The sequence below is a fragment of the Eleutherodactylus coqui genome, chromosome 8 (assembly GCF_035609145.1).
Source record: "Eleutherodactylus coqui strain aEleCoq1 chromosome 8, aEleCoq1.hap1, whole genome shotgun sequence".
Classification (NCBI taxonomy): domain Eukaryota; kingdom Metazoa; phylum Chordata; class Amphibia; order Anura; family Eleutherodactylidae; genus Eleutherodactylus; species Eleutherodactylus coqui.
In genome coordinates this window covers 10,165,983-10,191,295 of record NC_089844.1, presented here as the reverse complement: position 1 = coordinate 10,191,295, position 25,313 = coordinate 10,165,983, and the positions used below count along the sequence as shown (strand labels likewise).

At 41.9% G+C, this 25,313-nt stretch overlaps 2 protein-coding genes and 1 long non-coding RNA gene across 12 annotated transcripts in view; all 3 read left to right on the top strand.

Moving 5' to 3' along the window:
- LRP1B (LDL receptor related protein 1B) overlaps window positions 1–25,313 on the top strand; it is a 1,872,788-nt gene that overhangs the window by 1,820,582 nt on the left and 26,893 nt on the right. Inside the window, exon 87 of the mRNA XM_066577770.1 lies at window positions 19,225–19,329. Within this exon, the coding sequence (XP_066433867.1) occupies window positions 19,225–19,329 (105 nt within the window). The remainder of the gene's footprint in view (window positions 1–19,224; window positions 19,330–25,313) is intronic.
- On the top strand, window positions 1,598–9,257 carry LOC136576131 (uncharacterized). Of its 10 annotated transcripts, none has more exons than XM_066575171.1 (6): window positions 1,598–2,239; window positions 3,205–3,280; window positions 3,417–3,485; window positions 3,570–3,746; window positions 3,874–4,182; window positions 6,715–8,912. In XM_066575171.1, the coding sequence occupies exons 2-6, from the start codon at window positions 3,214–3,216 to the stop codon at window positions 8,265–8,267; spliced, it is 2,175 nt and encodes a 724-aa protein (XP_066431268.1). In that variant the 5' UTR covers window positions 1,598–2,239; window positions 3,205–3,213; the 3' UTR covers window positions 8,268–8,912. The 10 variants fall into 10 exon arrangements, 7 of the variants coding, with proteins under 7 accessions (XP_066431268.1, XP_066431270.1, XP_066431267.1 ...); XM_066575173.1 differs by having other exon boundaries at window positions 1,600–2,239; window positions 3,226–3,280; XM_066575170.1 differs by having other exon boundaries at window positions 1,600–2,239; window positions 3,414–3,485.
- LOC136576133 (uncharacterized) lies at window positions 9,268–9,923 on the top strand. Its single transcript, XR_010786313.1, has 2 exons — window positions 9,268–9,765; window positions 9,877–9,923. It is a non-coding gene; the product is annotated as an uncharacterized lncRNA (long non-coding RNA).

Sequence of the window (25,313 nt, the reverse complement as noted above, 5' to 3'; positions counted from 1 at the left end):
TTAAACCCTCAATTCTGTCATTTATCGTGCGCGTCAAATCTGTTAACGAGGCGTAAAAACCCGATTTGATAAAATACTCATTGTAAGTACTTCCATTTTTAGCCACGAAAAAGTTTCCCTCAGTTGGCGCAATCGTGTCCCATGTGTGCGGGTACTGAATTTCAGTTAGCGCCACATCGTAAGCGCCCGAGAGGTGAATCGGCTTCGCTAGTTTCGTAGTGTAATTAGAAATTGAGTTTTCGGGGTAGATTCTGGACGACGCATTACTAGGAAGAGTTATATAAAAAGAGCCCGACTCCATGCTCTATGCGGGTGACAGTTGATTTTCAGCGACCCAGCTGTTAAATTTTGTAGGGTACCCGAGCCACTTCACAAAATAATGCACCGTTCCGCGGATGCGCCTCTTCTTTAATATTTTCTCGATCCTATAGACACGGTTCTCGTCAGCGGGTACCTGCTGTATTTCCTCTTTATAAAACGACCCCTCTATAGCTTCGCCGTTCAGATCGATTAATTTATATAGCGGTTTTTGAAATCGCGTATTAATAGACTCTATGACGAAAATTTCATCAGTGTAAGTTTGCTCATAGCCTTTCGTAAATGTTCCTTTATGTTGAGAAATCCTCACATGATCGCCTATTTGTAAAGAAGTCTTTTCATGCTTTGAGTTCAGAATATCGCTGTAGATATTTCGCCAAATTGTTAAGGAGTTCTTTTTAGTGACATCCACAGGTCGACATCGGATAATACGGTGGTAAGTTCGGTTATAACTGTATACCAGGGCTGGTAAAATATCGATATAGCGAAATGTGTTATGATGGGTGAGATAACGCCACATTCGTGATTTTAAAGTGCGGTTAAAACGTTCAACCACCGCAGCCTTTACGTTGTTGCTTGTAAAGTAATGGTGTATGTTGTATCTTTTACAAAGGCGCTTCATGTGTTGATTCATGAATTCTTTCCCGCGATCGGTGCGTATTTTTCGAGGTACGCGATCGCTATTCTCAAATATCAGCTCGAAGGCTCTGGCGACGCTTGATCCCGATTTAGATGATAATCCGACGCACCAAGCATATTTTGATAAAACATCTATAACCGTTAAAATGTATCTTATGCCGTCATTTTCTTTAGAGTATTGCATTAAACACACGAGGTCAGATTCCCAGAGCGAATCTATATCAGCAGCGATTATTTTGTTTCTAGCAAATTTCTTTCTGATCGGCTTGTGAAGGGTATAACAATTAATCTTTTGCAGCCATTCTGTAATTTTGCGTTGGTTTATCCCCTTAAGTGCCTTATGCAATTTTTGAATTCCGGCATAAGAACCGGCGCTGGATGGTGTAAAATATTGGCGCTGTAACCGACGTGCATCCCCTGAAGCGACCATAGTGGTAATTATGCATCAAGAGTGGGGATGCAGCGGTTTAATTAGCTCCTAACTTTTTATAAATCTAGTCCGCTTTGATTCTACCATTCGTAGATTTTAAATCAACTGATTACAGCACGTAGAAACCTGGACACTTTAATCACTTTCTGCTTTTTTTATTTTTAAATAAAGTATCTCGTATATTTAACTTAGCATAGCATTTACAAAGTTTCATTGTGTTGACGAATGAAGGATTTAGGATATTAGATATATGGCTAATTTACCGTGACACCAGCTGAAGTATGACACATTATGACCGGCTGTCTCATACATCCTGATACTTATAGGATCAATAAAATCAAGAGGCTATGTCACAGAACTAATTATTTACCCTGTGAAAAAAGAGGCTATTGAGAGATTAAATCCGTTAGACATATGGCTAATTTACCGTGACACTAGCTAAGTAAGTTTAAGCCTTCTGCCAGCTGAACGGTCTAACGTAACACTAACTGAAGTTTGACACATTATGACCGATTGTCTCATACATCCTGATACTTATAGGATCAATAAAACCAAGAGGCTGTGTCTCAGAAGTGATTATTTACCCTGTGAAAAAAAAAAAAAAGAAAAGTGCCTATTGAGACGTGTGGGACAAGGGGGGTATTTGTAAACAACTAGAAACACCTGTTGAGGAATTTGTCTGGACTTGCCCGCCGGGCTGCTGAGAGCCGCGCATATAACTGTCCTTAACTCAGTTAAGGCAGCTCACGAGCCAGTCAGCCCCGTCTTCTTTACAGAGCCAGAAAACATCTGTGTCCATCTACTGAACTCGGGTTCATCGCCTCCAGCCCTTCACAAAGCATTGCAATAAAGGTAATACATTGTTTTTATCTTTTTATTTTGCATTAGTGTATAAGGATAAACATTGTTTTTATTACCGTATTATATTAACGTATTAGCATAATTATTAATATTCACGTATTTGATATACGTACGGTTAATAAAATGCATGCATAAATTAGTGCATTACAATAGATCTATGTTTAATTAGTATAGGTGATTATATATATATATTTTTTAATACAGCCTGACTTTAATTATGCATATAGCGTAATATTGAAAACATTGTTTTATTATCGTATTATATTGACGTATTAACGTAATTATTAATATTCATGTATTTGATATACGTACGTTTAATAACTGCATACATAAATTAGTGCATTACAATAGATCTATGTTTAATTAGTATAGTTGATTACATATATTTTGAATACATACTGTCTTTAATTATGTATATAGCGTAATATTAGTCTTACTGTGTGCGCATTTTACTAATATGTCACTTTGTTTTTAACTATTAGAATGCTTATTAATACCGTATATTTTTAATGTCCGTACCCATTAATTGTTTTATGATGTACTATCGCGTTACATTAGATGTGTTTTATTTTTAATTATAGCAGATTATTAATATTGTTGTATTAAACATTATATATAAATATATATATATATATATATATATGTTTATAATTTTGCTAACCTTACTATGTGTGCAATATACTAGTCTTTTGCTATAGTTTTAATCATTATAATGCTTATTAATAACGTAATAATATTACTGTATCAAATTAATATATTATATGTGTGTATTTAATATACGGATCAGTAATATTTCTACGACACCTTAGTCTATCAGTAAAGATGCATGACCAATATTTTTAAATGACGAACCTTCTAACGAACAGCAGCGGTGCTAGAAATCAGTTTTTATTTTTTATTTATTTTTTTATTTTTTATTTTTTTTATTTATTTATTTATTTATTTTTTTGCTGTAGTAATTCTCTATGCATTTTCAGATGGAAAGTCAGGGTGTCGATCATTCCCCCCTTGGATTTACTACCACCCAAATCGGTAGGTATGCGGCGTTTACGCACTTGATTTCGTATAGCTATCCGTTAAGGCTACATTTTTTAAAAATACGTTAATTTTACCCTTTTTTTTTTTTTTTTTTGTTTTTTTTTTTTTTATCATTTGCTGTATAAAGTAGAGAACTGGGATGACATCAGCGAAACTTTTGACCCAGCGCTATTCGATTGTTTCTCACAGTCTGCCAACGGTAGGATTTATCACACCGTATGCGTTGTTTTGTTTACGCAATTGTTGTTATGTGTTATGCTAAATAAACGTTGTCTCAATACAGATGCTACAGATGTAAATGAATCCGTAAATCACGAAAGACCAGCGCAGTCGCTGGGACACGCCAATCACCCATGGAGTCCACTAAGACAGCAAAACGGATGCGTGAGAATGGTGGTGCTATCACCTATATCGGTTGCGCATGGGAGCCAGTCGGGGGACTCCGGTCAAAGCGTCATCGGTAAGATGCTTGCAACAATTTGAGCGAATGTTCAATTATAGTACGGATGTTACATGCGTAAATCCCGCGTAATTCATCAACAGCGTTACACATTTTTTTATTGTGTTTTTTCTTTTCTTCCTTCCAGAGAATACTTGTGTCATCGCTGGGGAAAACACAACATTAGAGATGGCAAACCTGACGCTAAACCCTGTGGAAAATGCGAGTGTATCAGCGGATGCATCTAGCCCTGTGTTACAGACACACAGCGAATCCGTGAGATACCCGATGCCGCTAGAACCACACATAACCATCAACCGCGTCGCCACACCAACTGCTGTCAAACATCGCCGCAACTTATTGAAGCGTGAGAGATACTGTGTGAGAAAAACACCGCTATCCCCTGTTTTGGAAGAGCCCGAAAAGCCTGGGGACAGCAACACTGGTTCCGCTAATGGTAAGCCGCATGCCGTAATGTCAAATGATATTCGGGTTTGTCATAATGCAACACAAACTGATACACAACACCAACTAGACAGTGCTAGTATTAGCGCAGTAACATGTGTTGATACTCAGCAGTCGCTAGTTACCTCACCACACACCACTTCATCTCACAGAAAGAGAAAATCATCTGATGAGTATCAAGTTTCAAAAAGATCGCCAACACTGAGAAACCTTAACGATCCTGTTTACCGTCACTTTGTGACGCGACAGATACAGATGAAAAATACGATACAGATTCTATGTGACGGCGTTATCGCTAAGGCATCAGAATGTAGCGCTAAGGCATCAGAATGGGCCGCTAAAGCATCAGAATGTCTCACTATAGTTTCCCAAGTGAGGACGAGGCAATCAGAACTAGAGCACGCACCTGTAGAGCCCCTTAGTAACGATGAACTTTTAAAACTAGTTGTAAAGTTGCGAAAGATTTCCAACGCGCTCGCTATTACGGAGCCCCACCAGCCCCCCACCTTATGACTATCTATGGTCGGAGGAGGTCTGAAGAAACAGTGTTCTAACAGAGGTTGTGTTTGGCGTAGAGCAAAGTCTGTTAAAAAAGCCATAAAAATGTTGTATATGGCCGCAAGAAGGGAATCCGCCAGAAGACGCAGAAAGAGACAAACCAGAGTTTCCCCACAAAACCCTGACGCACCCCCAGATAGATCTGATTCAGCTCCACATACCGCACAGATTCCAGACATGCCCAATCCATCTGTAAATAATGAACCCTCACCGCTGATCCCCCCGCAGGAACAAGAGCGTATACCGTTTGATCGTGTTGAGCAACCTGCTGACGCTTCTGTGTTTTTACAGCATTTATTCCATATACGGCGTGAAGTTGGTCACTTCAATGCCGTGGAGCACATTGATCATTTCAGCTTTGCAAATCTGCATAGGATACAATCTTTTATTGGTGCGATTAATGCTGTTCACGGTGTCGTTCAGTCTTTGCTCGACAGAATCAGACGAGATATACAACCCGGTGATTTTATACAGCTGAGGATCGATGGCGGTCGATGGTTGGATCCTATTTATTCCCTAAAACAGGCTCGGGATGATTTTAACGCTGAGAGTTTCTTAAATGCTGTGGCCAATGCATTACAGAGTAATGCGGAGTGTTTAGCTGGTGAATTTCTGACTCTCAGAGTGCTAATAGTGCGGAATAGGCGCGGCGGTGGAAGACATCGCAGACGGTTAAAATCAATACTTTACACACAGATCATCAAGCAGAAAAAACGCTGGCTGTTTGATTTTAACAATTACGACTCTAACCTCTGCTTAGCCGCCAGCCTATTCGCACTGTTAGAGAAGGGGTCTCCCGATGATAGTGTTTTATTGGCGCGTGCTAGAGAATTACATCGCGAATTGGACATTCCCGACAATCAGTTAGTGAGTTTTAGCGATATCGAGGCATTCGAGAAACACCTGGGGATAACCATAAGGGTTTTATACCACAATCGCGGTGATTGGCGTTATTTTCACACCGGCAAAACATCTGGTGGGAATGTTGTATACATTCTTCACCATGATGATCATTATTACGGGATTACGAATATAAAAGCCTTTATCGGTGCAAATTACTTTTGTGATCATTGTAGTTCTGTTTTCCACCACAAAAATAATCACTCGTGTCAGTATTTTTGCAAGGCTTGTCAATCAGAATCGTGTGTCGAGACCGCAGAATCGATATACCGTTGTTCCAGTTGTCGCGTGTTTTGTCGCTCATCCGATTGTTTAGACCGACACAGGGTCCTTGCTGCGGCGAATAAAGCGTTTTGCAAGACTAAAATCTTTTGTGATAGTTGTTACCGCTATGTGGTTAAAGGCTCTGAGCCTCACGAATGCAAGGGGCTCCGCTGTAACATCTGTAAAGCCAACGTGGTGAAATTTGACAAACATGAGTGTTACATGCAGCCTTACCAAGGGGGACCAGATGAAGATGCGTCGACGTATATTATCTACGACTTTGAGTGCCAACAGGATACAGGTAAACACATTCCAAATTTTATTTTTGCCACCCCGCTGCACGGGTCAGTGTCTTGGGAGTTTAAGGGCGATTTTTGTACTCGCGATTTTGTTAATTTTTTTCTCAGCGGCGCTTTTGAAGATTGCACATTTATTGCCCACAATGCCGGGCGATATGATTCGTATTTCATAGTCAAACAATTGATAATTGAGAAGATTCAAATAGATATGATCACTCAAGGCGGCCGCCTTCTGTGTGTGACGGTACCGTCGATGAACTTGCGGTTCATAGACTCGCTTAACTTCATTCCCATGAAGCTTAGCAAGCTGCCTCAGGCTATGGGTTTTTCAGGGGGCAAGGGACATTTCCCTCACTTTTTCAATACTAAAGAAAACCAGAATTATGTCGGCCCCATACCTGATGCTAAATATTACGGCCCAGAGTATATGATGCCTGATGACCGAAAAGAGTTCATGGAGTGGTATGAATCGCAAAAGGATTGTACTTTTGATTTTAATGCAGAGTTGAAGGCCTATTGTAAGCAGGATGTTGAAGTATTGCGGAAATCCTGTGAGCGTTATAGAGACCGGATAATGGACATGGCCAAGAAAAAGGTTAGAAGGTATTGTACAGAAAAAAGGAAAAACGTTACTGTGACTTATTGCGTTGACCCGTTCCAACACATCACTCTCGCGTCTGTCTGTATGGCTATATACAGGTTTAAGTTCTTACCTAAAGACACTATAGCTGTTGTGCCCTCTGATAATTATCATAAGGCCAAAAAAAGGTACTCAACGCCAGCTATTCAGTGGTTGATGTACGTGTCTCACAGTGAAAACATAGTCATACAGCACGCGCTGAGAGGCGGCGAAAAAAAGGTCGGCAACTATTATTTAGACGGTTACGCGTATGTTGACGGGCGCCATATCGCTTTCGAGTTTAATGGCTGTTTTTTTCACGGCTGTGGCGTCTGTTTTAGCGCAAACGCGCAAAATAACGTCACAAAAACGACATACAGCCAACTATACCAGGCATCTTTAGCTAAAATGCGCTATTTACAACAGCAGGGGTACACTTTACGCGTCTTATGGGAGCATGAATGGCGTGAAATGATTGAGACCAATTCAGACCTTCAGGCTTTTCTTCTTAAAATGCAGTTCCCAGTACCGCTAGAGCCGCGTGACGCTCTTTACGGCGGTCGAACTAACGCGATAAAGCTATATCACAGGCTGGCCGATGGCGAGACGATAAATTATTATGATTTCACTAGTCTATATCCTTTCATCAACAAAACAAAGACGTACCCTATAGGTCACCCGACGATTATTTATGAAGATTTTACTTACATCAAAAATTACTTTGGTATCGCAAAAGTTAAAGTGTACCCGCCTCGCGATTTATTTTTCCCGGTGCTACCGGTGAAAATGAATCATAAGTTGATGTTTCCGCTGTGTTACACTTGCGCTTTAAATTCACTGAGCGATCCCTGTAGTCATACTGATGAAGAGAGGTCTATCGTTGGCACTTGGTGTACGATAGAACTCGAGATGGCTGTAGAGAAAGGTTACAGGATAGCACACACCTACGAAATCTGGCACTTTCCAGAAACATCGGATAATCTATTCGCGTCTTACATCGAGTTGCATCTTAGGGATAAGCAGGAGGCTTCAGGCTTCCCGAGTTGGTGCACGGACGATGATAAGAAAAATGCGTATATTGACTCCTTTCTTCAAAAAGAAGGTGTTCAATTGCGTAAGGAGGAAATAGGCGTAAACCCTGCTAAACGCCAAATCTCCAAGCTTTTCTTAAACTCCTTGTGGGGAAAGTTTGCGCAGAAATCAAACCTTCCGTGTACCAACATCGTGACTGACCCTGATAAACTCTTTGAGTATGTGTTTCTACCACAGTACGAAATTTCAGGTCTAAATTTCATTGATGACGAAACAGCCAATGTCACGTGGAAATACGCCAAAGAGCATCACACGGTCAACAAAAACACAAACATCTTTATAGCTTGTTTTACAACAGCCTACGCACGCCTAGAGCTCTACTCTCTTCTGGATAGACTGCAGTAACGATGCCTTTATCATGACACAGACTCTGTCATGTTTGTACACCGTGAAGGCGATTGGAACCCGCCGTTAGGCGACTATCTGGGGGAATTGACCAGCGAGATCCCCGATGATACACACATAACAGAGTTTGTATCTGCTGGTCCCAAAACCTACGGGTACAAGTTGAACACTGGTAAAACAGTGTTAAAAGTTAAAGGTATAACTTTAAATACGTCAGCCACTCAGGTCGTAAATTTTGACAGTCTGAAAGATCTGGTTCTGGATTATCAACGTAACAGCGACCCTGAAACACAAAAGACCATCACCGTAGAGCAGCCAGGCTTTGTGAGAGATAAAAAGTATTGGGATATCGAAACAAGGCCGCTACAAAAAACACAGAGGTGTGTTTATACAAAGAGGTATCTACTAGATGATTTTACCACTCTCCCTTACGGTTATTAGATCATAAAGTAAGCAAATACACCCAGACATGCAAACCCGTAATATTGTTTGATTTTGTGGCGTGTTGGCGTAATTATATGTCGGAGATAACTGCTTCTTCTCCTAACTAGGATCTGTAAGGAATACGTACTACCGGATCAGCTCAGCATTAACGCCACGCAATCCGCAAGATCGTGTGAGGAGACGACTATTAGACGAATTCACACTATAACATCACAGTGTTAACGGTTGTATGATGGACACACGATTGCAACACCCCTTCTCTTGTATTTTAGCCGGTCCGTCTAACTCTGGGAAAAGTTACTTTGTTAAGCAATTGTTACTTAACTCTGCAACGCATATATCTCATATCCCCACTAACATTGTGTTTTTTCATTCGTGTTGGCAACCGCTTTATGATGAACTTTCCGCCTCTTTTTCCAACATTAGATTTATAGAAGGACTACCTCAGACTTTTATAGATGATGACTTATTCCCGCCTGATAAGGTAAATTTGACCGTTGTTGATGATCTCATGGAGAGTGCCAACGAGAACAATGAAATAGAGAAAGCGCTTTGGGATGGAACATTTTTATGCATGCAATAGCGGAGGCTAATGTACCTAGCGATGTCGCTGGAGACGCCAGTACTCGCGAGTTGGTGGATTCTTTGAAGATGGATTTTTTAATAAAGTCCATGATGGATCTAAAACTTTAACTCGGAGAGACTTTTGAACTGTTACTTCCCTCAAACAAAACATTTTGGACTTGATCCGCCATGCTACGCAGAGCCGTAGCGTTACCAAGAAAAATCACCCTCTGGGCTGGGACATTTTTATGCGAGCGTTGGCCGAAGTTAATATGCCTTCTACGGTCATTGGCAGCCACAGTACTAGAGAAATTCTCCAGGATTTGAAAACAGGCTCGGCTCCCGGCTTTGCGACTGGTACCCCCAAAAACAAAATCCTGACTTTCTCCCCATCTCCACACGGAATAACCCAGGGGAGCCTATTGCCAAAAAAGCGACTGACACCAGTGCTCCCCATGTCGTGGCTACCTTTGTAAAAGATTGTAAAAATGTAACTATATTTCTTTTAACATTATACAGTGTTATACACATCTATGTAATCATTCTTATGCATTCCTTTATGTAATAACTATATTCTATATTTTTTTTTTCTTTCTTACAGCGCAAGTTTATATATTCGGCGCTCTCAATAAAGCTTTTATAAAACTATACATTAGTCTGTTTTTTCTTTCAATATATTAACTTCTTTATTTACATGATTGATATATAACAGCAGGTTAACCTAGCAGGCTACACTTAACATTAGCTCATCCTATAAACTTAATAACCCATTCGTTGCGGATTACATGAATGGTACATATAATAACCCATTCATAGGGGATGATTTGCATGGTAGATAACAGATGTCTAGGCTGACGGGTTGCGGTGCTGAAAAAATCTGTTAGCGGCTTGAAATGCATTCTATATATTAACCCATTATACTCATAAGTCGAGCTGGTTGGTAAATAACAACCAAGACAAAACTATACATATAAAAAAGCCCATGATTATCATGACACACACTGTATTCTAAAGTGTGTCTCGTGATGCGTCACAGGCTTAGAATACGGGTGGGGGCCCCTGATACACGTCACAGGCGGACAGCTGCTGTGACGAAGGGCTGGAGGGTCAAAGGTCCTGGGAAAGGGGCGTGGCACCTGTCACTTTCCAAAAGTGGGCGGCTTGACATAAGGTGTGTACTCTTACTACTAGCATCCCATCTTCTGGAAGTGAGGAGAACAGTTGTTGGAGTTCTTGGAGAGGAAAGTTGTCCCATCCTTGTCTGACGGAGGATTCTGGCTGCTCCACAGTTCTGGGTTCCACCTTTGCCAGATTTTTCATTCCATAATGTGCCAATGGTTTTCTATTGGTGGAGGGTCTGGACTGCAGGTGGCCGGTTCAGCCCTGGACTCTTCTTCTGGAAGACATGCTGTTGTGATGGATGCAGTATAGGGGTTTAGCATCATCTTGCTCAAATGTGCAAGGTCTTCCCTGATAGAGTCATTGTCTGGATGGAGCATATGTTTTTCTACAACCTCTATATACTGCTCAGCATTCATAGTGCCTGTCAGAATGTGTAAGCTACTCATACAGTAGGCAGTAATACTCCCCATACAATCAGACATGCAGGCTTTTGAACTGTGTGCTGGTAACAAGCTGGATGGTGCCTTTCCTCTTGAGTCTGCAGGACGTGGCGTCTGTGGTTTCCAAAAAGAATTTCAAATTTTGATTCATCTGACCACAGAGCAGTTTTTCATTTTGCCTCCGTCCATTGCAAAGACTTTAAATGTCCCATTATCTACAGCCACTTTGGGCCCAGAGAAGATGCCGGCGTTCTGCATTGTGTTGATATGTGACTTCTTCTTTGTATGATACAGCTATAGCTTGCATTTGCAGATTGCACGGAGAACTGTGTTTACGGACAATAATTTCCAGGACTATTCCTGAGCCCTACAGTGATTGCATTACAGAATCATGACTGTAGATCTCCAGCATCCAATATTGACCATCGGCTTGCCACTTGTGCACATTAATTTCTCCAGATTCTCTGCATCTTTTGATATTATGTACTATAGATAATGGGATATCTAAAGTCTTCACAATTTTACATTGTGGAACATTTTTCTGAAATTGTTAAACAAACTTTAACCCCTTAAGGACCAGGTTGTTTTGTACCTTAAGGACCAGACACTTTTTAGGGATTTTACCCATGTGGCGGTTGTACTGCTCCATTTTTTTTCCTTTAGCTAACAAAATTATTTTTGCTGCGTTTTTTTTCCCGTGACATGTAGGACTATTTTTTTAATATCTTTTTCACTGACTTTTTTCCCCGTTCTTTAGTTTTATTGGGGGTAAAATGCTAAAAAAAATGATTTTTTTTTAACATTTATAGGTTTTTTAAAATTATTTTTATATTTACACTAAAATAAAGTATGGAAATGGGTTCCTCTATTTATTTCGGACGTTTTGATGTATAGTATGTATGGTTTCGGTTTACAAGGCGCATATGGCGCATATTTGACACTTTCCACTATAGCTAGGGCGTCCATAAGAGCCCTAATTATAGGGGAAAGCAACCCCTCTGGTGACATTAGTCACCTGCAGAGCTGCCAGGGTCTAAGTCTGACCCTCCAGCTCTGCATAGCAGGGAATCCCAGGAGGTCACATGACCCCCCGAGGCTCCCGTAGTGAAAGTAAATGTTACTTTCAGTTTCCCCATACAGTGCTTATTGAACACTGGATATCGGGGAAGCAGAAGGCAGGAAAGGTTAAAAACCCCTCCTGCCATCTGCTCCAGGTTATCAGCTGTCACTAACAGCTGATAACCCGTTCCTGCCTCTGACTGATTGCAGAGGCAGGAGGCTTAGAGCACCGCCGTATTTTTACTATCGGAAGTGCTCTAAGCCCAGGACCAGCCACCGTATATATACACAGCGGCTGGTCCTAAATGGGTTAAATGCAGTTTCCCACAGATCAGTGAACCTCTGACCATCTTTGCTTCTAAGAGACTCGGCCTCTCTAACATGCTTCTTATACACAGTCATGTTACTTAGTAGAAACCTCACCCTCCAGCTGTTTTTCATTAGTACCACTCACCTTTCCAGCCTTTTGCTACTTGTGTTAGATGTGTTGCTTCTACCAATTTGTACTGAACTCTCCCCTGAAGCTTCTATAAACAATGAAGTATAAGAGCTGCAGAAGACACATTTTAATTAAACCCCATTGCATAAATGATTGTCAGCCCCAAATATTTGCATTTATGTGAAAAAATTGCCCAACCCCACACCCAAAATAAAATGTGTACATAGCCTTTAAGGGTCAACATTCTAGCTACTTGTAGTAGAACCTCAGAAGCATTGTTGAAGATATGTTTATCATCATGTTTAATGGGAGGTGAATAAATCTTGTCCGTCGGTAACAAATGAGCGTTTTACAGCATCCTTAGGGTGCCTACCCACAACCATTACGTTTTCACTGCGAAATTCACTGCATTTTTTTATCCCCAAGTGTCTATGGGACTTGTTAGGGTTAAAATCGCAACACACCAAAATAGCAAATTACCGCTAAATCGCGATTTTTGCCGCGTCCTGATTTTAACATTAACAAGTCCCATAGACACTTGGAGAAAAATAACGCTGCGAATTTCGCAGTGAAAAAGAACTGCAGTGGGTAGGCACCCTAAATGCGATGAATGTCCCAGCCTGTTCTTGAGTATCCTGACCCGAACTCCAAGCATTAAATACTTCCATAATGCTCAGAGTTTTAGTCGGGTACTTGCAGTTAGGTCAGGACACATCTATATTACTGGAATTGTATCTGTAATTCGCTCATGTGTCACGTGACCAGGGTCGTGTAAAATGACGTGTCATGATGACATCATTGTGCCATCTGCGTGACATAGAGCTAGACGGTGGAGCAGAAAGTTCTTAGCTTCTTGCAATGCATTATCTTAGTCAACTGTATCCACATCTTTAAGACATGGATACAATTAATTCCAAGGAATGAGGACCAGATTGATACCCCTTAGTGCAGGGTTCCCCAACTCCAGTCCTCAGGGACCACCAACAGGTCATGTTTTCAGGATCTCCCATAGTAGGAACACCTGTGGCAATGTCTGAGGCACCAACAATAATTCCATCACCTGTGCAACACCGAGGAAATCCTGAAAACATGACCTGTTGGCGGTCCCTGAGGATTGGAGTTGGGGAACACTGCCTTAGTGGACCTGCCCAGGTTTTCCATGTGCTGAGGCCGTCCCAGCATCCAGCCAAAGAGCAAGCCGTCATACAGCCATGTTGGCAGAGAATTAGAAAAGTAATGGCTCTTGGACGGTGGAGGTAAAAAAAACAAAAATGGTAAAACGAAAAATCTGCGATCTTGAAGGGGTTAAACACAATGAATTTCTGTTAGTAATTTGGCCATTTATTTTATTTTAACTCTCATTAACAGCGATAAGAAACTTTCTATCCTTTCCGTCAGACTGAACTATTGAAATGGATTTAAAGCGCAGCAGAAAGATAAATGGAGGATCCTCGACATAAATCAGTTAGGGAGATTTCTGATGAATTGCTAATTCTGTCTAATTCCTCCGTTAGCCGACTAATACAGAGAACGCAATACAAAAAGAGCGGGTCGCTATTGCCGAATAATCCGCCGCATGGAAATCATCGGAAGTAAAAGAATTCCATTTTTCTGTAAAGATAAACTAATAGACATTCAGAGTTTATTAGACGACGCCAAGGTTATAAAACGCGACATTTGTTTTTCTTTTGTTTTGGTTTTTTTTCAGTAAATTGACAACTTAAAGTAATTTCAGACAATCAATAAATATTTCCTGGCTGATCACCTTCTGGCAGTAACTCTCTACTGTAACACCAGACGGCTTGCTGTATCTCCCAGAAATAATAGTGTGACGGGGAGCGGTTCGAGGGTCCCTCCTCCAGTCCAGAGCTCAAAGTCACAGCGATAACACGAGAGACGCCACAACTCACCGGCCAGGAGTCCATCAGCTTTCTTCATGGATTTGGCCCCAGTATGAGATCCTCGCTCCTTCCAGGATGGACCACTCACTCCAGCGGCCCCCCCGGCCACACGTGCTCCGCCTCCTCACAACCGTCTCTGCTCTTGTAGAACCACAATTATAAGTTCCCCCTCATCCACAGGATAGGAGATGAATTGCTGATTGGTGGGGGTCTCATTGCTGAGACCCCCACCAATCCAGAGAATGGGGGCCTGTGTCCCCTGTTCTCCTTACCATAGGGTTACTGTATCCCCCAGTAAGGAGGAGACGGAGTGGAGCTCTGGTAACACAAGTGCACTAGCGGCCCATTCACTATCACTGCTGAGATACCTGGGCGGCGCCCATCCGGGTATTTCCATTAGCCCTTTAGAAATGGAGCGCTGACCACCGTGTATGTTCAGCCAGCCCTCTCCTTATGCCGACGTCACTGCGGTGTGGGAAGTGACCCCTACGGTGACAGGCAGAGATGCCAATGATCAGCAAATTATCCCCTATCCTGTGTATATACTGTGGATAAGGGGCAACTTGCAATTGTGGCACAATCCCTTTAACAGTCATAACAAGAGGTGAAGGCAGACGCATGCAGTCCTGTGCCTCCCGCGCACGCTGTAAGAATACCCGACTCTGCAAGCATTGCAAGGGCTAATCAGCTAGTAAGTTCCCTGCAAGGCACAGCAATGCTACAACCCCTCCAACATGTGCCTGGGCAGGTCAGTGAGGGCAATAGAAAATAATAGCATTGAGGATGGGGTAGACACTAATTTCCATACAGGAAAGTGCCATTAATAAAAGGGAGCAAAAAAGGGGAAATGACAATCGTAATAAAATAGCCATTCACTGTATATATAGATTCTAATCCTGCTGTGATGATAATGAGATGAGTATTGAGTAGTTTTCCCTACAGAACAGAAAGTTTCAGACTATTATTAAGCTTACGGGTAGTTATCTGTGCAGGGAAGGGGGGGGGAGGTGAGCTGTGATTATTGTGAAAACACGGTCATGGACGTGAGCCCTAGGGGCTCGATCAGACAAGCTTGGTTTACACGCTGCCATAGCAGCATGTAAACCACTCTTCTATAGCAGCCAATAGATTGCTATGGAAGTGCTGACATGGACCCTTTTTAGAAGCGCAGGATCTGGATCTGCAGGTCCCTTCCAACGCTACCAGTCTATGATTCTATGAGATGTTTTTTAGTTTTTTCTACCTTTGCACAATAAAAATACATTGTTAAAGAAAAACGATTGACAGCATCACCGCATTCTAACCTTATTTTTCCGGCAGCGAGCTCTGTGAGGTCTTTTTTTGTAGGCAGGTGTGACTTTTAAATTGCTTTTTATAACATTTCTTGGGAGAAAAAAAAGAAAAATAGCAATTCTGGCATTAGTTTGTAATTGTAGTCATGCTGTTCACCTATTATGTCTTGTTTTTTTTTACTTTTTTTTGTATTTTATCCACCCTGTTTGTGTCCTAAGAACTATATATGACATGTTATCACCGCATTGCTGTATCCCCCCTCGCTCTGCCGCCTGTCCTGGTACCTTCTGTATTCCCCCCCCCCCCCTCTACTTTGGACTACCACATGTAACTTTTGTAATTTCTGTAATTTACATATTGTTTGTGTTGCCCGTGCCTCGAAAGCGCAGCGGAATATGTTGGCACTATACAAGGATTATTGTTATTTATCATCCATGAGCCGCTGTGATACATTTGGCACATTTATAAACTGCCTGGTTTAAGTTTACACCATATAAATATTACACTGGTGAAGTAAGTCTACCCCTGTGAGTCGATGAGATTTGACCCACAGGTCCTTCCCTGGTGGTGTTGAAAATTACAGCATTCACCCCATATGCAGAAAAGGAAATTCAAGGTTTTTTTTGGCATTTACTATTGATGAGCAGGCTTTCAGTGTAGCCGGGCCGGACATCCAAATTGAGGTTGGAAGTATAATAGAAGGCTTCTAAGGCTCTCCCAGTGAAATCAGTGGGAGAAGAGCCTTCTAGTACACGTCCGGCTCTAACTCCAATGCGGACATCCTGCTGCACTGATCAGTGGACCCCTACGGAATGACTATTTATCACCAATCCTGAGGATAGGTTATCAATAGTAAATGTCCAGAAATCCCCTTTAAATATTTGTTTCCAAAAACTACCAAAATATTCACACTTATTGTGAAAGAGAAAGTCAATGTGGCCTTCAGGGCCATCATTTCCCCTTCTGAAGACCTGCCCACGTACGTGTTCCACAACCCTCAGAAAGGGGCCCACAACCTCTAATGCATTAACACTTGTCAAATATATGCTTCTCCAATAATTATCTAAAGCCAGCTCACGTATATTATAACAAAGGCAGGGTTGTTTCCTTGTAATACCTCTCATACGCAAGGGGCATCATGTGAGTTACCATCATGTCTCTCTGGACCTCCTAGAAAGATACATCTTTGCCTTGACTGGTAGAACAACTATTTCTTTGTAGACCATATATTTCCTAGAAGAGCACTAAAGAGTATAGGGCCAGTTATTGGGCACAAACCTTTGAATGTTCATGCCTGATAATTGGCCCGTCGGAGTATGCCGCCGATCACTCAACAAACCAGCAGACATCTTATTGATTGCTGCTCTTCTACCGGAACAAATTGCTCTATATAAAAGGACCCGAGGGCCATGTTCAAACCTGGTGGAATTAGTGAGTATTTGTGGTGCACAAACCACACCTCACATCTAAAGGAGTTTACAGTACTGGACATGCATATATCTATATTAAACTCAAGTTTGGCACTAACAACCAATCACGTTGAATTAGGGAACCCAAACAACCAATGAGGTTGAATCAGACAAGTCAAACAACGAATGAGGTTGCTGGAATTGTGAATCCGAACCAACGAGGTTGTTGGAATTGCTCCATAGTGCCGAACTTGAGTGTAATATAGATGTATGCACTGGACACATGGGTGAGGTTTTCACAAATGGCTTGGGAAAAAAAACATTGATTTTCACAGCCGAATTCAGTATGGCCAAATAAGTTGCAAATGTGGCAATATTGGCTGGAATATCGCTGCATATCTCGCAGTAGATCCAATACATTTTACTCTTGCCTTTCTGCGGTAGCCTGAGAGGTGAAAATTGCATTGAAATCTTCTCAGGGCGGCATAGGAACATTAAAATATCACACTCACCTCATGTGATCCCCGCAGCTCCTGTTCCATTCAAGCTCAAGCGATGACATCCCATTACAGGGACATTTGACCACTGCAGCCAATTATGACTGATCTTGATTTGCATACCGCTGGTAATGGGCTGCAGCGGTCACAAGTTCCTGTGATGGGACCTCCTTGTTGAAGTCGGAAGAAGAATGCAGGGTCAGACACTGTAGGAACACGAGCTTCAATGCAATGCTTGCCCCCAGACTATCCTTTACATATGGCTATGGTATAATGATATTGATAAAGTCTCACCCAATTGTCCATGTCAACTTCAACATTCTTGGGTACGGGAAAGTTGAGTGGAAAAACTCCATATTTTTAATTCTCCTTCCTCCCTCACATCTGCCGAGGTCTCTGATATGCATTTTGCATCAAGAAGTCTTTGATCATGATGGCAATAAAGTTAGCCAGAGACAGGGGGATATTAATTACCCCGTGCCAGCGAGGTTTGAAACCTCTGGTATTTTCCACAGACATCCTGTGACTCCGCACAAATCACAACCTTGGGCCGAGCATCCCAAATCTGGTATCTTTCTGTTATTTTCTCCTTGTTTTATTTTAGGTACTGTCTGTTGTGTATGCCTGTAAACCTCATCTCCACTGTAACATCCTTTTCTGTATATTTTTGTATACTATAAATATTTAACACTGCTAGTCTTTAAATCTTCAATTTATTAGTTAATGCTTGTCCATTTTAAAACAAATCATAACTTCAAAAATTGTGTTCATAGTTCATAGCCTTGGTTCCAGTTTACCTGTGATAAAAGCTGGTGGTGGCAGCGAATGTTGGTGGGTATTGCAGAGAGGTGGAGGCATTAGACCACTTCAGGGGGTGATTTGAGCTTCCATTCTGTATACGTGCAGAAGCCCAGAAAGCTGGGTACAAATCCGTGTGTATTCTAATGACTCCACACTTGCAACCTCACTAGAGTAATCGATCGAGGATCTGCTGCGACAAGCACGCTCGGAGTAGTCGATCCGTGACAAATTGGCGACAGAGGCAGGATTGTGTCCTCCCTCTCTCTCCCCGACAATAGCCATGAAGCCAAAAAATTTAACATACCTACTTTTTGAGCCGGATTCATGACCATGGGCCAGTGGGATTTATTTGATTACATTTTTGCTACTTTTAGAAGTCAGTAGGTGCAAAGCCAAAAAAAACTGCATTTGTTTATTAACGTCGGTAAATTTGATAGCGGCTGATGCCGGATTGACACGAGTTTGCAGTCATTTGTAATGTTTGTAATCTGCTGTAAATACACTGGTGATATTTTTGACATTTTGACAGAAACAACAGCTTTAACTTTCTGTGTTTAGGTAGAAAAGGAAAGATGAAATCTCCAAATTAATTTTTTCTCTTTCGTTCCTTAGCAGTTTGGTTGGCTGCTGTATGCATACAAAGCAGAACAGGTCTGCAAAACGCTCCGCTTCGTCTCTGGAGGATCCAGGCTAGATATTTGCACGGCATAAGTAAATGTTAGCATTGCCTTGTTTATCCGAACTAACGGTTTTGCAAATATAATAGCCTTAGAGGAAAAAAAATCCGCTTGCTGTCATGCTGTTTAAAAAAAATGATCGCCCAAGGCCGAGCTGTCACCGAGACGGCGCTTCACATTCCGCTGATATTTTTTATTTTTTTGTTTTTTACAGATTCAATTACAAGAGGAAATTGAATGAATTGAAAAGTTTAGATCAGCCTTCAGAATTAAATAAATCGTTACATCATTTTTATGTTTTTTTTTTACAGTTGCAGTAACGGAAAGATCGCGTCCAGCTGTCAGCTGTGTGATGGGTACTGTTATAATGGGGGCACGTGTCGGCTGGACCCAGAGACAAGCGTACCTGTCTGTGTGTGAGTATCACTTGTGACAATGTATCTCCTGACAATACCATGTTGTTAATAAACGAGGGCCACACAGTGATGATTCTCTCTTCAGCTTCTGCTATCTAGCTTGTCATGGATAACACTGAATATCACTGAATAACAACCCGATTTTGCCAGGATCCAAAAATTACTATTTAAAATTTTCTCCCCCATTATTTTAAATGTTTAAAGGGGTTGCAAATTATCCCCTGTCCACCGGATATCCAACCACTGCAAGAGAAAGCTCCATCTCCATTGCAGTGGTCAGACGTTGCATTGCAGGCCATTCACTTCAATGGGAACTTTGCCTGTAATACCAAGACTGGCCACTGCAGTGAGAGCGGAGCTGTCTGCTTTCTGCAGAAATCCGCTCAGTGCACAAGCACACTGGGTAAGCAAACATCTGATCAGCAGGGTTCCTGGGTGGCAGACCCCTGTTGATCTAATATTGATGGCCTATCATTTGGATAGAATTTACAACTGGACAATGCCTTTAATCTCAGGTAACCCCTTTAAATCCCGCTAGTCAGAAAAATTGGTATTTTTAGTGGCCGGTATCCAGATTAGATCTTCTTTCAATACCGGATGCCTAAAAATTATGTTCAACAGTCTGAAAGTGTGAATTACTGTAGTCTAATATACGTGCCTTATGTCTGACACTGTTTCCTTGCTGCTCATCACCAGACTACCCCACTGCTTTCAATATACTGCCATGTTGTGCCCTCCACAGCATGTGACTTTGGTGGACAATTACTTGCTGCAGCTAAAACATCTCATTGTATATACTTTAAATTGGCTGCCAGTGATTAGCGGCAGCGGTCATGTGACCTGTGACAAAGCGTGATTGGGCTACAGTGAAAACAGAATGTAGTGGAAATCCTAGTGATCAGCAGCGCAGGAACTCGTGAAGTTAATAGGTACGGTTTGTAAGGTTTTTTAGGAGCTAGGAAATAAAAATCAGTAGGTTAGAAAAAAATGAACAGACATGTAGCCCATGCAGTTCGGCTTACTGTTCCAGAACTCAGTGAGATGGCCAGCTGAAGTTTGTCAGAGGAAATACTGTTTCTCCTTTTGGGGAGGCTTGTAGGCCATGCAAGTTCCTCTGGGAAATAGGATATGCAAATGGCAATGGAACAAAGTATTTTCAGTGCCACCTATTGGACGATAACTTCCTTCCAAATTAATGTCTGACCTTCTAACAGGCTTTGCAACAAACCAGAGTCTTCTCCATAGGGAAATAATACCCACCTGCAGACAGCTGTTTTGGGGTTCTTGCCTCTCGTTGGTACATGGTCGGATTCTGGTTGGCTGAGTGAGTGGACAGTCTTGTGGGTCTAGAGGTGTTTTTGTACAAGGACTCATTACTGGCCAATAACCCAGCCAACCAAAACCCTATTATATACCAACAAGGTTCAAAACCTCCTAAACAGCTGTCTGTAGAGGACTAACCTTTCCTTATGGAGAAGATTCTCATTTGGCTAATATCCTTAGTCATGTTGCAAGGCCTGCTTGATGATACAGGTGGTGGTGAAGATCCGTTCTTCCATTTCTCTGTTGGATATTGAAGTTTGTCAGTGACAATAACACTTCCATTCTATACTGTATTTCTCCAATTTAGATTTTTTGTACGTTTTTATCCAGTTAAATATTGTTTTAGTGATGCAAACACTCTTTTGAGCCTTTAAGGGGTTTTCCATGACTAAACTCAGGATAAGTCATCAGTAGTTGATCAGCAGGGGTCTACCGCATGGGATCCTTGCCAATTAGCTCATTGAAGAGTCTGTGGTGCTTGGGTGGGTCCTAGGGCCTCTTCTCAGGCATGTGACATCACATTCAATCGGTCACATAGCCTGAGAGCAGCTCAATCACATTCAGTGAATAGGATTAAACTGGAATACCAGGCACCACCACTATACAATGTATGACACTGTGCCTGGGATGTACTGAAGCGATTGCGGTGCTCACCCAAGCTCTACTGCCACTTCAATCAAAGGGATCCAAAGTGGCAGACCCCCACTGATCAACTACTGATGACCCATCTGGAGGATAGCTCATTAATAGTTTACTCCTGGAAAATCCCTTGGAGATATGAGTACGGACAATGGGTTTGGGTTGGCTGATTTGAGGTCATCCAATGTTGACCATATTTTTTTTGCCTTGACATGTCTTGGGGGAAGAGGGGGGGGGGGAGAGAGATCTGAGCTGGCTAACAGGGTACCAAACTTTTTTTCTTAAAGGGGTTGCCCAGTTAGAAATTTAGTTTTTTAACTTGAAAGCCAAATCAGGTAAAACAATAAAACAATTAATACCCGATTTGTTTTAAGCAATTTGTCTCTAAATTGAAAGCATGAGTTTCTAATCAGACAATGCCTTTAATGTCTTGGTGATAGGTGACTTTTTATTCATGGCATGTCTTGGTTTAAATTCCCCAAATAAGTGTGGGCACATCGTAGTGCCATTTTTTGAGAGCCACCTCTACTCCAAAATACCTTAAAATTGTAAATTAGATTTTTAAAAATAATAAGATTTAGATTACATTTTCCAATTAATTCTATAAATCTTTATGAAGATGCTGCGGTAGCTTCAAGCGTCCCGTAAATATTCTGTTCGCTTTTCCCATTTACAGAGGTAAGACGCTATCCGTAAGTGTTATTTTTTAGGGGCGTTGAAGTTCACCTTTGAAGAAGGATGAAAAAAAGTTAGATCAGAAGGTTAATTGCCTTTTTCCCATTTAGTCTCCATTCCGAGCAGGGCTAGCAAGGTGAAAGGATGTTAACTACGTTACATCTATACTTATCCCATTAAATATATCACCATCGACCGGCGGCCGCTCACTCATCGCTGTCAGAAGAGCAGCACAAAAATAAAACGTCATACGTTAAAAAAAAAAGCTAAACAGAAAAAGTGAGCAAAGGCGTTTGAAAGGTGTTGAGTAAATTTATGACCGTCGGCGGCTGCTATTCAATCTTTCTATTGTTTTTCCACTTATACTTTCAGACTTTTGTGAAATGTGACCTAGAATACATTGTAGCCACGGAGGAGACGGAGTGCAGCTCCTACCAAACAATACAAAAAGCTGCCCAAACCCAAAACACTGAAATCCTTACTTATTGTGTTAAAACCTAAACCTCAGCGTAACGTGATGTGATGTTTATTCATTAATGTTCAAAGTTATTAACTCGGTAACAACATAATTTTGTTTCTGAATTTTTTTTTTTTTAAGAAGAAAATGCGTAAGTTGGCTACTCAAATAAAGGCGACCATTTCTTGGCCTGAGCATGAATATACATCCATGAGGATGTAGCAATCCATTCCCTAGGAACATCGGAACTCTCCATTAGTCCTGCCGATATATAACGATAGTCAAAATATGGACACAAAATACTATTGTTTACCTAAATAAGTCCCACATTCTGATTACGTTAATCACACGTCTGTCGAGGGATTTGTTTTTGCGATCTCCTGCATAGCCGAACACCCTCAGGAGTTTACTCCATACCAATGTATGTATTGAACGCTCTATTGAATCTTTATAGAATTAGTTTTATTTAGAGGGATTATCTGACTAAACCACAAAATAGTTGCCATTGCTATGGAATAAAAAAGAATGAGATCTCGGCTCTTGTTCCCCGGTGATCCGGTGCGGAGGCTCCGGTGGGCCCCCACTGGCCTCTGTTTACAAACGTGCAGCAATGATGTTTCCCACTGCTGGTGACTGCAGTCAGCCTGTGGACACAATTTGCACATGCCGTATGGCTAACACTCCCATGGCTGCCATTGCTGAGTGGTGATGTCAGTAGGACGGCTCGTGACCGCTGCCGACACTGATGGCCCAACAGTCACATGCTGTCCGCTTGGAAATAAAGACTTTCGGATCACCAAGAGAAACAAGAGGTTTATTCCCGTTTTTATCCTCCCAATAAAGTGGTTTTCCCGTGACTGTTGATGGTTACCTGGATATTCTTGGGCAGTTCTTACAGCTTTGAACCCTTCTGTCCCTGTGGAAGTGAGCGGCCCGTGTAAACATTCCTCCTCTACACTTGCCTGGGGCACAATGACAAATGTTTCTATTATTTCTTTGGTTGCTGTTTCTTTGTATCATTTTATACCAATGGCAGCTGTGTGTGTATATATATATATATATATATATATATATATATATATATATATATATATATATATATAAATTTAGAAGACCCCTTTAACATAGAGGCCATGTGAAAAGAGGCAAGAATTTTTGTTCTCTCATTCCTGTAAAGATATATTATGACATGACCCAGAATAGAATGTTGGACCCATAAGGGACATAGGGGGAGTTTACTAAGCCTGGCATTTCCTGCAGCGGGCTTGGTACAATTTCCCTGGGCACAGGTCTCTTCATATATTAAGAGCATCCCAGCAGCTCCATGCGCCTAGACAGAAATATGCGAGGTCCAACCTGGCGTACGTTCCTGCTCTAGTTTATGCATGTTTCTGCCATAAATTGTACATAAATCTCTCCCCCCGGGGTGGCCGCGCACCCTCCCAACAAGACCGAGAGAAAAGAGATGGGGCCATTACAGAGAGGAGAAAAGTCCCAATTTTTCCGCACAACTGAAACTTTTTATGCCTTAAACTGATGAAAAACCCATTAATAAATTCCCCCCATGGTGATAAAAAGTGGATATTCACTTTAAAGAGGTTATCACAGTATAGGACATCAATAGCAGATCAGCGGGAGTCTGCCATCCAGGGCCCCAGGTCAGTGTTATGTGTTAAGCTGTTTTGCTGCATGAAGCAGACAGCTCTGTACATTGCTTAGTGGCCAGGATTGGTATTGCAGGCTGAGTCCCATTCATTTCCAAAGGACTCAACCCAGACCACGGCACAATGTACGGCGCTGTCTGCTTCCTGCACACAAAGACACAAGCCCAGGAAAATGGCTGATCCCTGCGGTCCCAAGTGGGGGACTCTAAGGCTGGGTTCACACAGGGCGGATTTGCCGTGGTTTTGCCGTGGCAAATCCGCCCGCGGCCGCTAATCTCGGGATTAGCTAGCCATGTGGACGAGTTTTCTCAGAAATCTTGTCCACACAGGACGGCCAATCCGCTGCGGTAAGTCCGGCTGAAACCGCGGCCGCCGCAGCCGCGGTTTCAAAAGATGCAGCATGTCTGTTTATTGTTTACTTTTGTTGCGGCCGCGCTCTCCTCTATGGCTGCAACGGAAAAGCGAGCGGCCGGGCCACTTCAAAGCTGCCGCGGGTTTTTCCGCGGCGCTTCTCCCGGCGGAAATCTCGCGGTTTTTGCTGCGGCCAAACAGCGGGATTTCCAGCTGGAATACACCCCGTGTGAACCCAGCCTAACGATTTGCTATTAATGACCTGTCTTGCGGATATATCAACGATAGACAGAAGTGGGACAACCCTTTGAAGCCTAAATATCACCCAGTGGTTTTTCATCTGTATTTTCACTCCTGCCAGTACGAACCGAATATACATGTAAAATGTGGAGACTGAAGATTTCTTCAGGCGCCATCGGCTTCTATAAGGAAGATTATGGACGACGATTAAACCCATGAGTTCCTAGTGAATTGGTTGAGTCCAAAAATGGTGGCCTCTATTGTGGTTGACATGGTAGTAAAATGTGCATTGACTGTTTGGGGAGTCCAAGTCTGTTCTCCAACCGTTTAGCTCACAGCTTGTTGATGTTCCATCCATTGTCAATGAGATACATTAGAACGCTGGAAAGACTGGCAGACTATTCATTGGAGTTGTGTCTTACTGACATTCTACAGATGCTCTATGGGGTTTAAAAGTCAGCGCTGTGACCAGAAAATGAACCCTTGTGATTACTACTGTCAGAATGAGGGAATTTGCACTTTAACAGCGTTTAATGAACCAAAATGCAAGTAGGTTTAACCTTCCACTTAACGCTGTTCTTTGTTTTGACACCCTTTTCGTTCATCATTTGGAACATTTTCTTTAAGTCATGAAC